The sequence below is a fragment of the Leuciscus leuciscus genome, assembly GCF_965113295.1.
Source record: "Leuciscus leuciscus genome assembly, chromosome: 13".
In the NCBI taxonomy this organism is placed as follows: domain Eukaryota; kingdom Metazoa; phylum Chordata; class Actinopteri; order Cypriniformes; family Leuciscidae; genus Leuciscus; species Leuciscus leuciscus.
Genome location: NC_138737.1, coordinates 29,203,350 through 29,224,023, shown reverse-complemented (window position 1 = coordinate 29,224,023; position 20,674 = coordinate 29,203,350). Strand labels below are relative to the sequence as shown.

The following is a 20,674-nucleotide window of genomic DNA, read 5'->3' as shown; positions in this document are numbered from 1 at the left end:
GTCGAGGTTCGCTCCCCGGTGAGCTTTCCCGACCCCACCTTTCATCCCCCTCGCGACGTCGCTGACTTCGTTTCCTTCGGGGTGAGTGAGGGGGACGACTCCATGTCGCTGTCGGCTTCCGAGAACGACTGGGGTGCAGAGCAGGCCGCACCGCTGGCGGCCGCGGAGCAGGACACCCCTGCGGACCTGCAGGACGAGCTCTTCCGCGTCCTCTCTAAGGCCGTCGAGGAGCTGGACCTCGACTGGAAAGCTCCTGATGAACCATCAAAGAGCAAATTGGATACGTGGTTCCTACAATCGAGCCGCCGTCAGGCCGCTTCGAAAAGGGGAACACCGTTTTTTCCCGACGTGCATGAGCACGTGGTGAAGTCGTGGGCGGCCCCGCAATCGGCGCGCACCCTCACTTCCACCCAGGCTATGTTTGCCCCCGTGGACGAGGCGGGGGACCACGGCTACCTCACCATCCCCCCCGTCGAGGAGACCGTCGCCGCTCATCTCTGCCCGTCGGCTCCCGCCCTGGGCTCGGACCGCAGCCTGCCGTCCCGAGCCTGCAGATTTACGGCCCACCAGGCCAACAAAGCCTTCGGTGCCGCGGGGGAGGCAGTATCCGCGCTGCATGCTATGGCCCTTCTCCAAGTGCTCCAGGCAAAGCAGCTGAAGTCTCTGGATGGCGCCGCCTCTCTTGACGCTGACGCCATCCGAGATCTCCGTTCGGCCACGGACCTCGCGCTCCTGGCCACGAAGCGCTCGGCCCAGGCGATCGGCCGTTCTATGGGCTTCCTCGTGGTCCTCCACAGGCATCTGTGGCTCACCCTGTCAGACGTGCAGGAAGCCGACAGGAAGACGCTCCTGAATGCACCCATTTCCCCTGCAGGCCTGTTCGGAGACGCCATGGAGAAAGTAACCGAGCGTTACTCCGAGACGCAGAAAAAGGCCAAGGCTATGAGCCACGTCATTCCGCGAAGGGCGCCGCCGCCGCCGCCGCCGCAGCCGCGCTCTCGTTCGTCCTCAGCCTCAGGCCGCCAACCCCAGGCTGCGGCCAGAAGACAGGCAGCACCCCGCCCGGGACAGGATGCCCGTAAGGGCCGCAGCGGTCAGTGGCAAGGGGCAGGTAACAGGAGGACGCAGAGGAGCCCGCGCAGAAAGCCCACCGCGTCCCCTGCCAGGCCCAAGCAGTCGTCCTGACCGCTCGGGCAAGAGGAGGAAAGAGCGTCAGGCCGGCCCCGCGTTCAAGCGGCGCGCTCTAGTGCACTTCGTCCCTCAGAGTTCTGCGAGCGACGCGTGCAGTTGTTCTGTGTATGCAAATGTTGTGAATGTTGTTCAAATAAAGCAAATCACTACTTCACAAACAGAGCTTTTTTCTCCTCTTGCACCACACACTGTGTTACCCGCCCTGCCCTCGAGCAGCGCAGAGTCACGGTCAATAACTACCCCCAGCACTCACATAGCGGCCATGACCGCAGCGGCGATGACCGCAGGTTTAGATCAGCCCACGCTCAGTCGTTTCCAGGCAGCGTGGGAAGCTATTCCGGGCATTTCGCCGTGGGTGTTGAATATAATTCGGCGCGGGTACACACTTCAGTTCAAACGCAGACCACCCCGCTTTCGCGGCGTAATTCAGTCATTAACTTTGCCCCAAAACGCTCATGTGCTGAGGCAGGAAGTGTGCAGCTTGCTCGAGAAGAAGGCTATAGAACCAGTTCCCCCGAGCGAGCGGGACAGCGGGTTCTACAGCCGCTACTTCGTTGTGCCGAAGAAGGGAGGGGGTCTCCGCCCCATTCTGGATCTGAGACCTGTCAACAGAGCGCTTCACAAGCGCGCCTTCAGGATGACAACACTGAAGCAAATCCTGGCGCAAATTCGCCCCGGGGACTGGTTCGCTTCAGTGGATTTAAAGGACGCTTACTTTCACTTTCAGATAGTGAAGCGTCACAGACGATTCCTGAGGTTTGCGTTCGAGGATTCGGCGTACCAATATACGGTGCTTCCGTTTGGACTGGCCCTAGCCCCCCGAACGTTTTCAAAATGTGTAGACGCGGCACTCTCACCCCTCAGATCGAGCGGAATGCGCGTCTTGAACTATCTGGACGACTGGCTAGTTCTCGCTCAGTCGAGAGAAACGCTGGTCAGCCACGTGAATACCCTCCTTCGACACTTGGAGATGCTCGGGTTGAGGGTGAACGTCCAGAAAAGTGTGCTCACACCGAGCCGGACGATAACATTCCTGGGAGTGTGCTTGGATTCGGTGAGAATGAGAGCGCGCCTCTCCCCCGAGCGAGCGGAGGCTCTGAGTTCTTCTCTCAGTCTCTTCAGACCTGGCAGGCTCGTCCCGCTAAAAGAGTTTCAGAGGCTACTGGGACGGATGGCAGCGGCTTCCTCGGTGTGTCATCTGGGGCTGCTGCATATGAGACCGCTTCAACTCTGGCTGAAAGCGCGCGTTCCCCCGAGTGCGTGGTATTCTGGCCACAGGCGCGTTATGGTCACCAGCGGATGCGCCCGCGCCCTGGCCCCGTGGAGGAACCCAGATCTCTTCAGCTCAGGTGTCCCTATGGGCTTAGTGACGCGGCGAGTGGAGGTCCTGACGGACGCTTCATCCACCGGATGGGGAGCGGTCTGCTTGGGCAAGCCCGCCTCGGGTCGGTGGTCAGAGAAGCAGATGGAGTGGCACATAAATCGCTTGGAACTAGAAGCGGTCTCTCTAGCTCTAAAAACCTTCCGGTCTCAGCTGGAGCAGCGGCATGTGTTGATTCGGACAGACAACACTTCCGTGGTCTCGTACATAAATCGCCAAGGCGGTGTACATTCCAAAGCCCTATTCAGGCAGGCGGAATCCCTTCTGCTATGGGCGGACCGGTTTTTCCTCTCGGTGAGAGCGGCGCACATCCCCGGTGTTCTAAATCGCGGGGCGGATATGCTCTCGAGAAGCGGGATTCCCCAGGGGGAGTGGAGGCTTCACCCCGGGACGGTTCAGCTGATATGGAATCGTTTCGGCAGGGCGGAGGTCGACCTCTTTGCAACGAGCGAGAACGCGCACTGTCAGATGTTCTTCTCGCTGTCCCGTTCCCCCCGGGAGGTGGACGCGCTGACTGCGCGATGGCCGAGAGTCTGTCTCTATGCTTTTCCTCCGGTGAAAATTTTGCCCATGGTGTTGTGCAAAATCAGGGAGGAGAAGGCGGCGGTGACTCTGGTAGCCCCGAACTGGCCGAATCAGCCCTGGTTCGCGGATCTGGTAGAGTTACTAGCAGGGCAGCCATGGGAGATTCCGCTCAGGAAGGACCTTCTGTCTCAGGCGAGCGGAACGATCTGGCATCCCAGCCCCGCGCTGTGGAGCCTCCATGTGTGGCCGCTACAGGGTCGCTGAGCGGGCGGGACGCGCTGCACTCGCGGGTTTTGAATACCATCGCGGAGGCGCGAGCTCCGTCCACCAGGCGCCTGTATGCTCTGAAGTGGGGTGTTTTCTCTAAATGGTGTCAGGATGTCGGCATAGACCCAGCGGACTGTTCTGTGTCGGATATTCTACGCTTCCTTCAGTATAGGATGGATGAAGGGAGCCTGCCATCCACTCTGAAGGTTTATGTGGCCGCTATTGCCGCGTTTCACCCCCCTGTTGACGGACAGTCTATCGGTAGACATGCGTCGGTGACACGGTTCCTCAAGGGAGCTAGGAGATTGTGCCCTGCACGGCCGCCTTCTGTGCCGCCGTGGGATTTAGCTTTGGTCTTGGAGGCTTTGTCACGACCGCCTTTCGAGCCCCTGGCCTCGATTGCCATTAAGGAACTATCGATTAAAACGGCTCTGCTTCTCGCTCTCGCCTCGGCGAAGCGGGTTGGGGATTTACAGGCTTTCTCTGTAGGTGAAGATTGTATTCGCTTTGGACCGGGAAACTGTAATGTTACTCTCAGACCGAGGCCGGGTTACGTTCCTAAGTCGCTCAATACCCCGTTCAGAGCGCAGATTGTTTCTCTGCCTGCCCTGTCCGCTGAGCCATCAACCTCTCAGGGTTCGGATGCTCAGAGTGCTATTTGCCCAGTCAGAGCGCTCCGAGAATACATTTCTCGCTCGGCAGCGTTTCGACAATCGGACCAGCTGTTTGTGTGCTTTGGTGGATGCAACAAGGGACGGGGGGTCTCAAAACAGAGGCTTGCTCACTGGATCGTGGACGCTATTGTTTTGGCTTATGATTGCCTGGGACAGGAATGTCCCCTGAACATCAAGGCCCATTCGACTAGGGCGATTGCCTCCTCGTGGGCTTGGACTAAGGGTATGTCTATTCAGGATTTATGTCTTGCGGCTGGCTGGTCTTCTCAGAACACGTTCGCCAGATTTTACAAGTTGGATTTACCCTCTGTAGCGTCTCGAGTGCTTTCAGTGAGTTGATCGCTTACACAGCATTAAGAGAGCTGCTCTGCGCTTTGCTCATGAGTTGTTCTGTGTGCTATTTGTGTGTTGTACTATTGTCACCGCTATGCGTTGGCTTTCTCTGTTGTTGTTGCCCTGTTGGTCTACAGTGCAACCTTCCCCCAGATATACTGCTCGGGATATGCAAATTCCATATAGTGTTGGTAAGCTTGTGATTGGTCCCTTTGGACCTATCAGAGGTTAGAGGTTCGCTATTTGTCAATCTCGGCCTATCAGGCGCTTGCACTCTGGGGGCGAGGTTTGTATTGGGTCTGTTCAATAGTTGCTGCCACGGCGGGATTCTATACAGTTCCCATATACGACATCCGTAATGTCGAGTTCCGTAGCCTTGATAGGGAACGTCTCCGGTTACTTTCGTAACCTCGGTTCCCTGAAAGGCAAGGAACGAGACATTACGCTCGCCGCCGTGTTCGCTATTATTTAGCGTTGTTCGATTCTGAAGGGAATTGGCGCTGCACTTGCATTATAACTGCAACGGTGTTTCAGTATTTGCATATTTGCGTCAATTGGCCAGCTCTGCTGGCGTTAGCCTATAAGATTTCAGCGGAAGTGAAGGATGAGAGGAGTTCCCATATACGACATCCGTAATGTCTCGTTCCTTGCCTTTCAGGGAACCGAGGTTACGAAAGTAACCGGAGACGTTTTTCAGTGTGTGCCAGTGTATGCTCAGAGTGTTTAATCTCCCTCTATGTGAAATTCGACGTTACTGCAGTATCATACACATTTCATACACCCACAACCACGCCCAAGCGCGATTCATTGGTGGAACGCTGGAATCCTCGTCAGTGATTGGCTGCTGGAATCCTCGTCAGTGATTGGCTGCATTTCACATCCGTCAAAGTCAGCGCGCCTGCGCCTCTGATCTTCTATCGCAGACGTGTGGTGTGACGGTGTGATTAATCAGAAGATTAATCATCATCATGAAAGATTAATTAGCAGAATTCGAGCGAAGTTGACGAGCTATAGTGGGAGATTTTCACTTTATCACGAGGAAGGTAAGTGCGTTTATTTATATATTCTACCTTTATGGAGTTAAGTGTCATGAGTCAGACAGTTTTAAATAACGTTAGTTACATTACTTTAAACGTGGCCACTAATCGGGCTAATATAAGTCCATAAGCAGTTAAAATGGCGTCTCCAAACAACTTGCACATGCTATTCACGTTTTTTGTTTTGTTTGGTACTTAAACGAAATTCTCTTGTTGTTCATATCTATAGACACATACAAGTATTAGTATTAGTTGATGAAAGATACATCTCCATGGATGCTTGAGAGAATTAATTAACATTTTGAAATAAATCAAATCTATGTTGTCATCATGATGACTGGTAAAGTTGAGTGGATGAATTTACAGTTTAATACAGTAAGATACAGAAATATATTAAATAAACAGAAACGAAACTAATGTAAAAGTATACTTTCATTAATGTAACGTTACTGTCATTAGAATGACTTGAAAAAATATTTAGTTGATTCATTTTAGGGCTGGATATTAGCAGACATTTTATGATTCCATTCAATTTTAATTCACATGCTTTCGATTCTATTTCCAATTCGATTTTACATTTATTATTTTAATGTAAATCAGGTGTAATACATGTAACATTTTCTAAAACTTTCTCTCTATAGTTATTTTTTCTAAGTAACGAGTTTAGCTTCGTTTGATCTAAGGCGCCACATTAAAGAGTGATAAAATGGTATTAAAATGGACTGAATTTGAAATCGGAGACTGTTTCTTATCAAAAGTAACAAGCCTCAAAACCTCACTTATCAACTTTATGTGTAAAATGTTGTATTTATTGATATAGACTACAGTCTGACAATAATGTACTGTATATAAAGCATATCTATCTATCTATCTATCTATCTATCTATCTATATTTATAAATACATACTAATTATGTTGTCTGGAATGTTTTCAGTCAACATGTTAAGAAAGAAGAGAATAAAACCTGAGCAGGATGCAAAAGAACACATATTGTCGGGCAAAGACAAAGCCTTCATTGAGGGACGACAAATCAACACATTCAAAGGTAAATTGTGCACCACAAGGCAATTTGACTATGTTCAGACTGCAGGCAAATCAAATCATAAAGTAGGCATGCACTTGTAAGAATGAAAAGTAGGCCTATTGCTGGCAGTCTGGACATGATCTTTCACATTCACACATTTTACCCTTGGGTAAGCCGCTCATTTTCATTAAGGTTAAGAGATGGAAAAAAAAAACTTTAAACAATTTTTTTATTATTATTTTAAAATAAATACTTAAAACTATGTATACAGAGAATAGTGTAACCAAATTCAACTAGTAGGCTATATCACAGTGAAAACCAATGCTTGATTTTTTTATTTTTTATTTCCTGCACCTCATATTACATTACACAGTTTTACAGGATTTAACTCTTTAAAAGGATAGGTTGGTTAGCTGTGTAACATATAGGTGCACTTGGATTCATGTTTTATTTGTATTATTATATATTATTTTGCCCTTTTAGGGAGAGGTGTGTTTGCACTTGAGCACATTGAACCATCCACCTTTGTTGTTGAATACCGTGGGATTCTCTCTCAAAGTAAACATGTTAAAGATGTACAAGGCAACTACTTGTTTGACTTCACATGGAATGGAACACGTTATTGGTAAGCTGGCTGTTTCTTTTTTGGTTTATTTATTTATTTTTGGTTCATATTCAGAGCAAACTAGTTGCATGTCATTCTAATAAAAACAGTTATGATTATGATGATTATTATTATTACAATATAGGGCTGCACGATTTGGGGAAAATGTCATATTGCGATTGAGGTCAATATTGCAATTGGAATATGCGATTGCGATATAATAAACAAATGGTTTCATGAGTCAACTTGCTTGGATCTAAAGCAAAATGCACACACAGATTAGTGATAATTCTGAAATGTGTATTTCTCAACTCAAACTAGCAGCAACAACAACTAAATGATTGATAACATCTAAGCCATTGATGTCTGGATATAAATTAATCCACCCCCATTTAAAACATTAATTATAGCCATCCAACATTACAGTGATTCCATCATTACAATTGAAAGCTATAATTGAAAAAAAACAAACATTTATTAGACTTCCAAAAATATAACAGCTTTTAATTTAAGTGAACTTCAAATAATCCTCACATAAACCCATAATAAATGTCATATTTACCTGTGCCCTTCCTGTCTAACAGGTATACAGAAATTGAATAAAGTTATCAAACAGTCTGCGCTGCATAAATAATAAATAGACTAATCCTTATTAAAGCTACATAAGTTCTTTAGTCAAGAGCAGTGAGTAATTTTCTCTGTCCCCTTTGTTCTTTGATTAACTTTACTGACAGAAAGCTTTGGCTGCTGGCCCTTTAAGAGCAGCCGCTGCTGACAGAGACGCGGATCTCACATGCGCCTCATCCTCTCACAACTCTATACGTCCATCATAAGACTGCTCTTATGTTATGAAGATACTCGACAAACGACATTTTGGCATAATTGTGTGTGTTATTGTTCGTTCAAGCGCGAAAGAGAACTGTATTCTGGCGCGTGTCTTTCTGTGAGTCACAGTCGGACATTCAGCGCGCTCTCTTTTGACTTGTCTCGCATGAATGGTTTTAAGCAATCGCATGAGAGCATTATCATGTAACACTAGCCAAAGGATGACAAAAAATAACAGATGCTGCGTTAATTGCGTAACAGCCCATTGTTTATTTTACATACAATCGCAGCATTTTGCATCATATAATCGCACAGGCTTGACATCGCGATTGCGATAAGATTAATCGTGCAGCACTATTACAATAGCAGATTTGCTAGGGTTCTCATAATATTAGGAACTTATTAGTTAGTGATAATCAATAACATGGTTATTTTTCAACTGGGGTATTATTTTTTTACCTTAAGTGGATCATCTGACCTATTAAATTCTTAGGAAGTCAAGTTAACTTTCTCAATGTGTATTTGAATATAGGTTAAATAGGCCAAGGTTAGCCTAACCCAAATGTTCAGTTAGAACCGTATGTTTCAGTGTGTGTCTATGTTTTAAGTTTCTTACTGGACTATTTTTATCACAGCATAGATGCAACAAAAGAGGACGGTGGACATTCACTTGGACGACTCGTGAATGATGATGACAAAAATCCAAATTGCAAAGTCAAGACAATCATTGTTGACGGAAGGCCACACCTGTGTCTGTTTAGTATAAGACATATCTTTCCAGATGAGGAGGTCACATACAACTATGGGGATTCCTCTTGGCCTTGGCGTTTAAGGGTGAGTCTCTTAAAGACTTTATCACTGAAAGTCAACCATGTTCTGTATTTCATGAATGTTAGTTTTTTATATGATGCAGATTATTTAAAACAATTCTGCATGTCTGCTTTGTGCACGACGGAGCCATGAAAGGGACACTAGATATTTAGACTTTGGTTGATACTAGAATTAGTTGCGGTGACCAATTGGCAAACATCCTTGCCTCAGTGTTGTACCTGTCTTTCTCATAATTACAGGAATTGTGTGACGAGACATCAGTGGCTGTGACTGAATGCAGTGTGAATCCTTCCTCATCAGTGAAACAGAAAGTAAGTGAGCGCATGTTCCTTCATTGTTTTCTTCTCTTTGACACAGGCAATGTTAAGTGTAGGATGGTTGGGCATCATACTAGACTGGTTGACGTGGACTGTCGTCTTAAAGACGCTGTTGTGACATCTCAAATTCGAGTAAAATGTACCTTGCTCGGTTCATTCATTTTCATAACTCGTGCGTTGGGGGATGGGCATGACACTGACCTGAAATGTAAGGACAGTTCTTCACTACGAGGACCGTCATGTCAGGGATAGGGTTTGAGGAAAAGATGTTGCTTTGGGTATGTGTCGGCTGCTTCTTTATGTGGATAAGCTGTAGACCCAATATGCACACTTTTCAATCTGGATATGCTTTGTGACTTTCAGTCACCGAGACGTAAACAGTTAAGGCCCATTCACACCAACCATAACTGTGTTAGGGTCCAACCAGCAGACGGTAATGTTCTGTTTATTGTGATCGCATCTTTGACTGCTGCTTATATACTGAAGCATGTTATAGCAGAATTGATTCCGATTGGCTGTCAATTAAGCAATGTATCGCAATACAAAAATGCAACAATATATATTGTGGAAAGTGACAATATGTATTGTGTATAGTACACCCAAAATAAAAATTACTGTGTGAGGGGAAACAATCAAGTTTACAGAGTTTGTGTCAATACTACATTAAACTACTATATATACTATATATATATATATATATAAAATAATATAATGCAGTGGGGGAATATTTGTGGGTCCTGATAATGCCAAATGTCTTTTGTTACCAGTGAAAAGTGGCCTACATTAATTTAAATATATCTAGTTGGTGACAGAGTGCAAGCATATTTGTCTAAAACAAATCTCTAAGCCTATTCATTTCCTCCCCCAATGTTTTGCAAATTAGGCATTTTAATCAACAGTTAAAAAAAAAAGTTACCCTTTTACCACGTCTTGGAGTATCTCTATAATATCGTATCGTGATATGTATCGAATCGTGACATGAGGGTATCGTTACACCCCTACTGCCAATGTTTCTAGCGTTTCTCAGCTGGTAAAATCGTTCTGAAAGTGATTTTTTTGTTTTTGTTTCTCTGTGGTGTTATCGTGTAAGCTGTGGTGTAGACTCTGCTATTCTTTAATACTGAGAGGATTTTTTAGGCCTATAATTTAATAGATATATAGTTTTTAGTTTGAACAGTCCTTTTTTAGTTGGTAAAATTCATCCTGTCCTCAGCTAGCGGTGAGGGGTTTGCGTTTAGGGAGATTTTCTTGTCTAATATCTGCATTTTAGGGGGGAAAGCATAAACAACATCTGCGTTCATACTAATTTGTTAAAGGGACACTCCATATCACGTGATGCTTTGCGTGAGGTTGTTGACAAATGACAGGCTGATCCGTCGTCCACGTTGGTGTGCGTCATTACGCATGAACCAAGGCTGATATTGTGGAGAGAGACGCACGGCACAGTGGTTTCGAGGGGAGAGAGAGAGACGCACAGAGAGACGCGAGTTTTGAAGAATACACAGAGAATAATGGATCGTCAGAGATTGAGAAACATGGATCTAAATCAAGCGCTGGCCTTTTTTGATGCCATGGAGGATGATGGATTTTCTGGAGAAGAGAGCTTTTTGACTGATGAGGAACTAGATTACCAGGATGGTCTAGACCCTGCTGAAGAGTAAGTTCCATTTATTTATTTACTGTAAAAGTATAAAAAATAAAAAAAACTAATATGATAAAATATAAATTTTCTAAATATGTAAAAATAAGTTCTGTAAAAGTAGTATTTCGTTTTTCTATGTTTGTTAAAGAGTAGTAAGAGTTGTGGATTACACTTTGTCTCTCAGCCATTGTTTGTCTGAGTTTACCTAGAGATACAAACAAAGGATAGTGGGGGGTTGGTCACACCTTTTAGCTGTGGAGAGAATGTCTCAAGGATGTTGTAGTGGGGGGTTGGTCACACCTTTTGGCTGGGGAGAGAATGCTCATATTATAGCTGTGGTGGGTTGGGGGTACAGTAGCAATCTCAGCCATTGTTATCTTATGTGAGAAATCAAATACAAAAACACTAATTGATCTGATATGTATGATCTAATATTTTGCTTTATTTGTTTTACAGTCATGATAATGAAGAAGACACCAGCCCACCCACCCGAGCCAGACAGGAAAGCTCCCATTCTTCCGCTGAGGAGGGCCCTTCCACTTCTGCTGCAGCATCCCAGCAGCTGCCAGGAATAGGTCATGGACGGCTGCAGTCACGGTCTAGAGGGAGAGCGCGGTCAAGGTCAAGATCCAGAGGCAAGGTCAAGATCCAGATCCGGCAGCTTGAGGGGTCGACAGAGTCCTGAATCCACAAGGTCGAGATCTAGATCACCACAGCCAGCAGCCCCAACTCCATCATGGAACAGTGAGAGTCAGCCAGACATCCCTCCAGTGCCCAAAAGGTTCGTCCCAACAAGAAAGCCAGGACATCAGCTCAGCCCCACATCCATATACACACCATTGGACCTTTTCAAACTTTTTGTCAGTGACAGTGCAGCAACCACTTTGTGTAATAACACAAACACAAACGCTGCAAAAAACATTGCCAATGGCAAAAAATATTCCTGGAAAAACTTCACTGTTGAAGAATTTTTCAAATATTTAGGACTGACTTTCTTTTTTGCACTGGTGAGACTGACAAATATCCGGCACTACTGGAGGACAAACACCATTTTCAGCCAACAGTTTCCCCACTCAGTGATGGCACGTGACAGGTATCAGGTCATTTCCTGGAACATCCACATGAGCAACCCTGATGAAGATGTCCGACCGGAAGAGAGGGACACCAGCTTATGACCGGCTGTTTCGTCTGAAGCCCCTTTTAGATGACATCAAACATGCATGCAGAGCATTTTATCACCCACGGCAGAACCTTTCAGTGGACGAGAGGATGGTGGTAACAAAGGCTCACACTGGCATGACCCAGTATATGAAGGCGAAGCCAACTAAGTGGGGCTTCAAACTTTTTGTGCTGGCAGACAGCAGCATTGGGTACACTTTAGACTTTGCTGTATACACGGGGAAGTCTGTGTTTGCTTCTGGTGTAGGACTGGCATACGACTCGGTTATGTCCCTCATGAACAAATCATCCCTAGGGAGTGGCTACAATGTGTATGTAGACAACTTCTACACAAGTCCAAAGCTATTCATGGATCTCTACAGCATGAACTTTGGAGCATGTGGCACCTACAGGGACAACAGACGAGGATGCCCCCGCACAACCACAAATGCCATGAACAAAAAGGATCCTAGGGGCACCATCAGGTGGATCCGTGACGGCCCTCTGGTTTTTGTAAAGTGGATGGACGCTCTGGAAGTCTCTGTCTGCTCCACAATTCACCCAGCCTTCTCTGGCAACACAGTTCAGAGAAGGGTAAGAACTCAGGATGGAGGCTGGAACACCAAATCCATTCCATGCCCAACCCCTGTCACTGAATACAACAAGAATATGGGAGGTGTTGATCTTTCTGATCAACTCATCCAATACTACTCAGTTCACCATAAAACTATGAGATGGTACAGGACACTGTTTTTCCATTTTTTGGACATTGCTGTGACCAACAGTTAGTTACTTCACAAGGAAGTTTGTGCAGAGAAGCAGCAACAGCCCATGACCCACAGGGCTTTTCTGGAGGAGCTGACAGCCCAACTCTGTGGTGTTACAGTTGCTGTTCCCCCCACCCAGCAACAAAGTGACCATGTACCTGTGCCAACATCAGATCAAACTGAAGCAAGCAAGAAGGCCTCCTATGGTAGAAGGCAATGTGTGAACTGCAAGCAGACAAATCAGGTCAAACAGGCCACCCCCTGGAAATGCAAAGCCTGTGATGTGGCCCTCTGTGTGATTCCTGATAGGAACTGTTTTGAGGTTTGGCACCAGTGAATATCATGAGGCCCAAAACGCCTGGACTTCTTTTGGAAAAATGTAAATAGTTTTGGTTCTGTTCAAGTTATAATGTTTATTCCTGTGCTCCAGGACTCCAAAGACATGAACAAACTGTTTTCCAGAGGAAATTTGCTTAGCTTTTATTTATTTGTGTGTGATTTCAATAAATGTTTGAGTGATTCAATTTCCGTTTTATTTTTTTCATTTGTCTTTGTGGTCCCATAACTTATTTTACATTCAGGTGACATCAATGCAACACAAATATGCTGAAAGTTCAATTTGTCATGAAAAAAAAAGAGGTGTGTCAATTGTCTGTGCACAAAAGGGTTGATGTTTTACAAGCTTTTTTTTGTAAATAACACCAGACGGAAAATTAATTTTAAAAATACCCTTAGGTCTTTGAGGGTTAAAGGGTTATGTAAGATTGTGGCCAAAACTGGTACTGCAATCACTTTCAAATTACTGTACCCCCTCCCCCTCCTCCCTGACTCGAGGTTGCCAGATAGGCTGCAGGATCCAGCAGGAACGTAGGCTGCTACAAGAAGTGGTGACTAGAGCAGAGCTGGCAACCCGGATGCCGCAACACTACTGACTCCGTGATTGGTAGATAGGTGGAGGGTGTTTGTCCCGCCATAGTCTTACAAATCTGATCGGTGAGTAGCCAGATGTAGACGAACTGCTGCGCGTGTGACAGGGCGCATGTTTAACTGAAGAACGAAGAGAGAGAGAGAGAGAGAGAGAGAGAGAGAGAGAGGTAGTATGCAAGCAAGTGCACACCATTTCGAAACAAAAACGAGGAGTAATTCAATAATTAGTTCGCAAAGTAACTCTTCACTAGAAATTGTGTGAAATGATTTCCAGGCGGTAGCGTAGAGTGGAGCTCAACTCTAGTCTATATTGATGGGCGGAGTAGTGGGAGTGGCCTGCGGAGCTGAGCATTGCAATGCACTATGGGTATTGTCTACAATCCACAAGCACTAAAAAGTCATTTTCTGCCTTTTATCGGCCAAGAAGGACCCAAATTAGAAATGTATGCTACTATTCTACTACATATATGACCCACTTTCAATACACATTCATGTCTCAACCGGTGGAGTGTCCCTTTAAATGTTATGCATCAGAATGAAACCATTTTATGACGACAGCATACAATTGCTCTGTCTGATTTCAGATGACCACATCAAAGATGGTTGCAAAGAAAGGAGATTCAGCTTTGACTGGAAAGGAAATGGTATGTTGATGTTTATTATGTAATGTGTATTTGATTTATTTGACTTTATAGACAAGATCCACATGTATCAGCCTCGTCCTTACTTGTTTTATATGTCTGCTTTGTGCACGACGGAGCCATGAAAGGGACACTAGATATTTAGACTTTGGTTGATACTAGAATTAGTTGCGGTGACCAATTGGCAAACATCCTTGCCTCAGTGTTGTACCTGTCTTTCTCATAATTACAGGAATTGTGTGACGAGACATCAGTGGCTGTGACTGAATGCAGTGTGAATCCTTCCTCATCAGTGAAACAGAAAGTAAGTGAGCGCATGTTCCTTCATTGTTTTCTTCTCTTTGACACAGGCAATGTTAAGTGTAGGATGGTTGGGCATCATACTAGACTGGTTGACATGGACTGTCGTCTTAAAGACGCTGTTGTGACATCTCAAATTCGAGTAAAATGTACCTTGCTCGGTTCATTCATTTTCATAACTCGTGCGTTGGGGGATGGGCATGACACTGACCTGAAATGTAAGGACAGTTCTTCACTACGAGGACCGTCATGTCAGGGATAGGGTTTGAGGAAAAGATGTTGCTTTGGGTATGTGCCGGCTGCTTCTTTATGTGGATAAGCTGTAGACCCAATATGCACACTTTTCAATCTGGATATGCTTTGTGACTTTCAGTCACCGAGACGTAAACAGTTAAGGCCCATTCACACCACACTCTGGAATGAAAGTTGTGCTATGTTCAATATATGTTGATTTAATAAATAATTTTTGTTATAGTGCCACCATGAAGTTCACAGTGCTGTTATCTCCAGTTTGGATTCTTGTGAAGATTGCAGTGGACCTGTGTCAAGTCGAAAATGGCTTGGCCTTACATGCAAATGTCAGTATCTGCATCACTCATATATGTTTGTATGTGTTTTTGTATTGAAAACAAAATGGGCTTTTATTAAATGTTTTTTGTGCAGTTTTATTCAAATCATTATTATTTCAAAGGCATATCTATTGTTTTCGGCATTTTAAAAGGAGCAGTAATCTGGTAAAAAACTAAAAGAAACATGCTTATTTTTATATTCTTTCAGTATGTTCAAGATCATGGCACAAAACCTGCTTCCTGAATAATATGACACTGGTATGTTAATTTCTTTTACATCACCTTCTTTTACATAAACATTTTCAAGTTTGTTACATCAAAACTGTGCTGGACTATAAGGAGGGTACACTATTTTTGTATTATTATTTTTGTTCTTATTGTTCTCTTTTCTTTTTTCTTTTTTTCTTTTTTAGCCAGATGTTGAATTTTCCAGCTTTGAAGAATCTCGCTCTGATGAAGAGTACTCTCCTCACGCTGATAAACACACTGAAGAATCTTCCTCTGATGACTTTATCCCGGACTCTAGACAAAATAGCGATAGTGATGATAGTGTATCTATCAATATAGGCAATCCACCATATTATAAGTCCACACCAGCTTTTTCAGAGTCTTCTATGAGAGCAAAGAGTGTGCCACCACAACCCATTCCCTGTTCTTCCACTGAGCAAGAAATGGTCAGATCCAGTTATGCTCAAGACCTCACTTGTGATGATCATGATACTACTACACACAATACTGAGATGCTTCAGAGTTTTAAGAAAACACCAGCAGTGTCGTCTTGTGAACGGTCAGAGACTGACAATGTGCCAAACCCCAAAAACACTATTTCCACCCACAAAAACTACTGTTATGTCTGCAAGAAACCACAGTCTAAAATAGCCCGCCACTTTAAAAAGCATCAAGACAGTGAGACAGAAATTGCTGCTGCATTCTTGCTCCCTAAACACTCCCAGGACAGAAAAAGGTTACTTGAGAAATTACGAAACAGAGGCAACTATGAACATAATCAAGAGGTTATGGAAAGTAAAAGTGGACCATTGAAAGTTAGAAGGCGGCCAGGACGATCAGACATTGAACTGAGTGCCAAAACATATGTGCACTGTGTATACTGTAAAGGCATGTTTGTTCGCAAGGAGCTGTGGCGCCATACACGGAGATGCCCTTCAAAGATGTTTTCAGAGTCTGAAGCAACTGGTAAGGCCAAAGTCTTAGTTTTGGCTGATATTGCAGAGTCAACATTCTCCCAGGCAATATCTCCAGAGGTGTGGAAGATTTTGGGAAACATGAAGATTGATGACATTTCATCTGTGGTTCGAAATGACTTCCTCATACTGCAGTTGAGTCAGTGTCTTTACAACAAGCATGGAAGTGATCCAACAAAATCCGAATACATCAGACAGAAGGTTCGGGAAATGGGCAGACTCTTGCTAACCTTGAGAAAAAAATACTTCATATTTAGTTTTGAAGATGCTGTGAAGCCAAACAATTTTTACAAAGTCATTGAGGCTGTGAAAGATGTTGCTGGCTACGATGAAAAGAGCCACTCATATAAGACACCAAGCCTTGCGCTGAAGTTAGGACACTCGCTCAACAAGATCGGTGACATCATTCTCTGCAGGGCTATCGCAGCAGAGGACGATGGTATGACAAAAGCAGCAGAGCGATTTAAACGACTGTGCTCAAGTGAATGGGCAGAACATGTCTCCCATGCTGCTCTTGCTACTTTGAACAAATCAAAGTTCAACAAACCATCAACTATACCATTCACACATGATGTGCAGCTTCTCCACCTGCACCTAGAGAAAAAATCAGCTGATGCTTTTGAAAGCCTAAAACATCATGAGTCTTCACAAACATATGCAGAACTCGCCAAAGTGACACTTGCACAAGTTATAATCTTTAATAGACGTCGTGCAGGAGAGGTTTCAAAAATGACGCTTGAGTGTTTCAGGAAAAGAGACCAGACTGAGCTCCATGATGATATCGCCGTCAGTCTCTCTCCATTTGAGCAAAAAATGGCCAAGCATTTCAGCAGAGTGGAAATAATGGGCAAGAAAGGGAGAAAAGTTGCAATTTTGTTGAACCCTGAACTTGTCAGTGCAATAAAACTTCTTGTGGACAAGAGAGATGCATGTGAAGTAGACAGGGACAACCCCTTCCTATTTGGAAGACCGAAGTGCTCGCCCAACAGCTTCTTCAGAGGACAGGACTGCATCAGACTTTTTGCAAGTCAGTGTGGTGCACAGCACCCAGAATATCTCCGGTCTACACAGCTCCGTAAGCAGGTGGCAACAATGTCCCAGGTTCTTAATCTTAGGGATAATGAGCTTGATCAACTAGCCAACTTTTTGGGCCACGACATTCGGGTCCATAGAGACTATTATCGGTTGCCAGATGCAACTATAGAAATTGCAAAAATATCAAAGCTGCTCTTGGCAATGGAGAAAGGAACTCTTGTCAATTTCCAAGGAAAGTCTCTTGATGAAATTGAGATCGAAGGTATGTGCCTTATTTTATATGATAATAATAATAATAATGTTACGGTACAGTAACAGGACAATTCTAAATTACATGTAGAGAAAAACTTTGAAGCTAATTAGGTTACTCAGAAAATATGTTTTTGAGGTGAATTAGTTTTTTTTAGAGTACCTCTCATTTCTTTAGATAAAGGAAGTTTAGGAATTGTATATGTGCACTAATGCAGGTGTGTGGGGATGTTTGTCAAATATGTTTTTCTATAGATGAAATTGATCTGGATTTAGATGAGGAAGAAGTAAGCGATGACGACAATGAAGAGTCTGAGCCTGTCTCTGGAGTAAGCGGTATGTAATGAATTTAATTCCAGTGAGCATCAGTGGTGTAGTGTATTCACTACATCAGGTTTCTGATTATCAGAAACAAAGTATTTGGGTTGTCAAGTTTAAGTATGGTTTCATTTTCTAAATGTAGGAAGCAAAGAAGGGATGAAGTTGACCCAGGACGAGACAGAAAGTTCCAACGGTATGTTTTAATGTATATTTATATATTTACCAGGGCTTTAAAAAAAAAGAAAATCCAACCTTACATTTCTGTTCATGCGTTCCTTGTGAAACATTATTGTTCAGAGAACGGCTTGATTAGAAACCATACTGGTTAATAACTAATACCAGAAATTGAATTGAACTCGATGCTAACAGCTTGTGAATAAACCTCATAACTCCAGTGCATCCTCAAACTGACGACAAAACCTCATACAGTTACGCGCACGCTTTGGAGACTGTCTTGTTTTCAATGCAAGGGTAGTAAGGAACTGGGGTCCGTTCTTCGTACGCCACTCAGTTAGTGGGATTTGATTGTGGATGATTTGGCATGATCTTGGATTGTTTGGTTCTTCAGTGCTCATCCTGGACTTGCTGTCATAGTGTTCCTATAGTGGTCCGTAACTTAAACCTGCTCGGAAGCTTATTTCATGTAAACCGGATTAGATTGCATCTTTTTAAGTGGGGTTGATCCTTAAAATATGTCCCAACCACTGCTAATTTATTACAAGAGTTCCTTACTGAAACTGTAATTTAAAACTGACAATAGTAATTTAAAATAATAATAATGATATAAAAATTAATTTGAAAATAATGTGTTGAACGCCTGTGTACGAGTCAAAAGAAGTATACTTTGCAAGGCTGTGCATTCGACTGTGGTAAAAAAAAGAAAGAGGTATACTTCTGGCTTTAGTCTGGTGTTGGTTGTCTAGTCATAGCCAATGCAGACTGTGCATAGCACTTTAATAACACAAGATTTTGGCCAAATGTTTTAAACCAAAAACAAAGTAAGCACCCAAAACACAAATCTAACATTCGCTGGTCCAAAACATCGTAAATCTATTTGAGCTTGATTGACACATGAAGTGTCTGGCCATACATCATTTTATTTATTTATTATTTTTGAACTAATTTCTTGAATGGCAGCAGTTAACCTGCAATTTTAGCTGGTTTCAAAACACCTGGATATTACCTGCCATGGTGACATTTCCTCAGATAAACTTCTGAGATCCAAAAGCTAATGCCAGCATATTGACATGGCGACTAACTTATCTTGACTTGACCGCTGAGCATTTGCATTTCACTCACTATGTGTCAGCGTCAGCATAGGCCATACTATTTAAATTCATGATTGGTTGAGGTTGACTGACAAATTAAAACATTAAACAGAAAAAAGAAGAAAAAAAACCCCACCATTATTAACCGGTTAATGGTCATTTCAAGTAATCGTTTCTGGTTTTTCCCCAGTTTTTGTTTTCATTCTTTGAACTGGTTCAGAGCCCTCATATTTACATAATAATAATAATAATAATAATAATAATTATTATTATTGTATATATATTATATACCTGTTTGCCGTGTAGAGAAGAGGAATAGTGTGTTGCTTTTTTTTCCCTTAGAAAACACAAAAATGGGCCTGGGTGAGGCTGACAGCTCCACAGGTATGTGTGTGCGCATATATTTTAGATATTTATTTGAGAAAAAGGATACATGTTGATTTTGGGTTCATGTTTTATTTTTTATCTTCCACAGTAATTCAGTGTAAAGTGGTCCTTTTCGTGTTACACAGGACCTAGTTTTCCCTGTGTGCTTATCTGCTGATATTTCACATGGTCCGAAACTGTTTGGATTGTAGGGCTGGAATACATTTTAATTGTTGCTTTTTACCCCTCAGGAAAAAGCCAAATGAATCAGGATGAAACTGAGAACTCCAGAGGTATTTAAACATTTGGGTATATTAAAGTTATTCCATGTATATACATATAGGTGTATAGTTATACATATGTGTATGTATATGTTTGTTTGTTTGTTTTACAGAGACCAAATTGAGGAGAATTGTGAAAAGGCCATGGAGCCCAAATGAAGTGAATGCTGTCATGAAACATTTCAGAGTCCATATTTCAAAGGGACACCTTGCAACAAAGGCAGAGTGTGAGCAGTGCAAGACTGCAGAGGACCCTGTTCTGAGAGAAAGAACGGCCCAAAATATAAGGGATTTCGTGAGGAACCGAGGTTTGATGTTGAAAAAGAAATCTTCTTAGAGTTCTTCGAGAGATCAGTGTTGCCTTCCATTAAAGGTTGTATCAGCGATTTCAGGCCCAATAAAGGCCCAAATATAAATGATCACATTCATCTAATTTTTCCTAACGATCCGCTAGCTGGCCGCCCCATAAGCATGCCATCCAAAAACCGCGTCTCTGTAGGCAGCCTAGGCTCTGAGATCTGCACACAAAAGGTGGGGGTGTTGTGGTTTGAGATTTTGCGGTGATTGGTTGGAACTGTTGGTGATTGGTTGGAACACTGTTTATTTTGGTTTTGGTGGTTGGTGAAACCCATTGTTTTTGTGTGCAGATCTCGGCGCCTAGGCTGCCTACAGAGACGCGGTTTTTGGATGGCATGCTTATGGGGCGGCCAGCTAGCGGATTGTTAGGAAAGATTAGATGAATGTGATCATTTATGTTTGGGCCTTTTTTGGGCGTGAAATCGCTGATACAACCTTTAATGTCTGAGGGTTTTGTTCTCAAAAGTGTTGTTGGGCCAGAAGAGTGTTCAAGACATCCTTTTATTTACTTTTATTAAAACACTGTTTTGAAAGAAATGTACAAATACATGCATTTACTGGAAGGCAATTTAATTTGGTTTT

At 43.6% G+C, this 20,674-nt stretch overlaps 1 protein-coding gene and 2 long non-coding RNA genes across 3 annotated transcripts; all 3 read left to right on the top strand.

Annotated features, from left to right (window-relative positions):
* Positions 1-6,339: 6,339 nt before the first annotated feature.
* Positions 6,340-9,003, top strand: LOC309513399. The gene is made up of 4 exons (XR_014211443.1): positions 6,340-6,453; positions 6,916-7,057; positions 8,497-8,695; positions 8,932-9,003. It is a non-coding gene; the product is annotated as an uncharacterized lncRNA (long non-coding RNA).
* Positions 9,004-13,413: 4,410 nt separating this feature from the next.
* On the top strand, positions 13,414-20,407 carry LOC309512514. Its single transcript, XR_014211067.1, has 6 exons — positions 13,414-13,463; positions 14,088-14,147; positions 14,377-14,448; positions 14,920-15,022; positions 19,706-19,747; positions 19,849-20,407. It is a non-coding gene; the product is annotated as an uncharacterized lncRNA (long non-coding RNA).
* On the top strand, positions 15,263-19,052 carry LOC309512822 (uncharacterized protein; the record flags this gene model as incomplete). The annotated part of the gene is made up of 5 exons (XM_082188550.1): positions 15,263-15,271; positions 15,427-17,512; positions 17,755-17,835; positions 17,963-18,013; positions 19,027-19,052. 5 exons carry the CDS (start codon positions 15,263-15,265, stop codon positions 19,050-19,052), a joined length of 2,253 nt encoding a protein of 750 aa, XP_082044676.1.
* Positions 20,408-20,674: the final 267 nt, after the last annotated feature.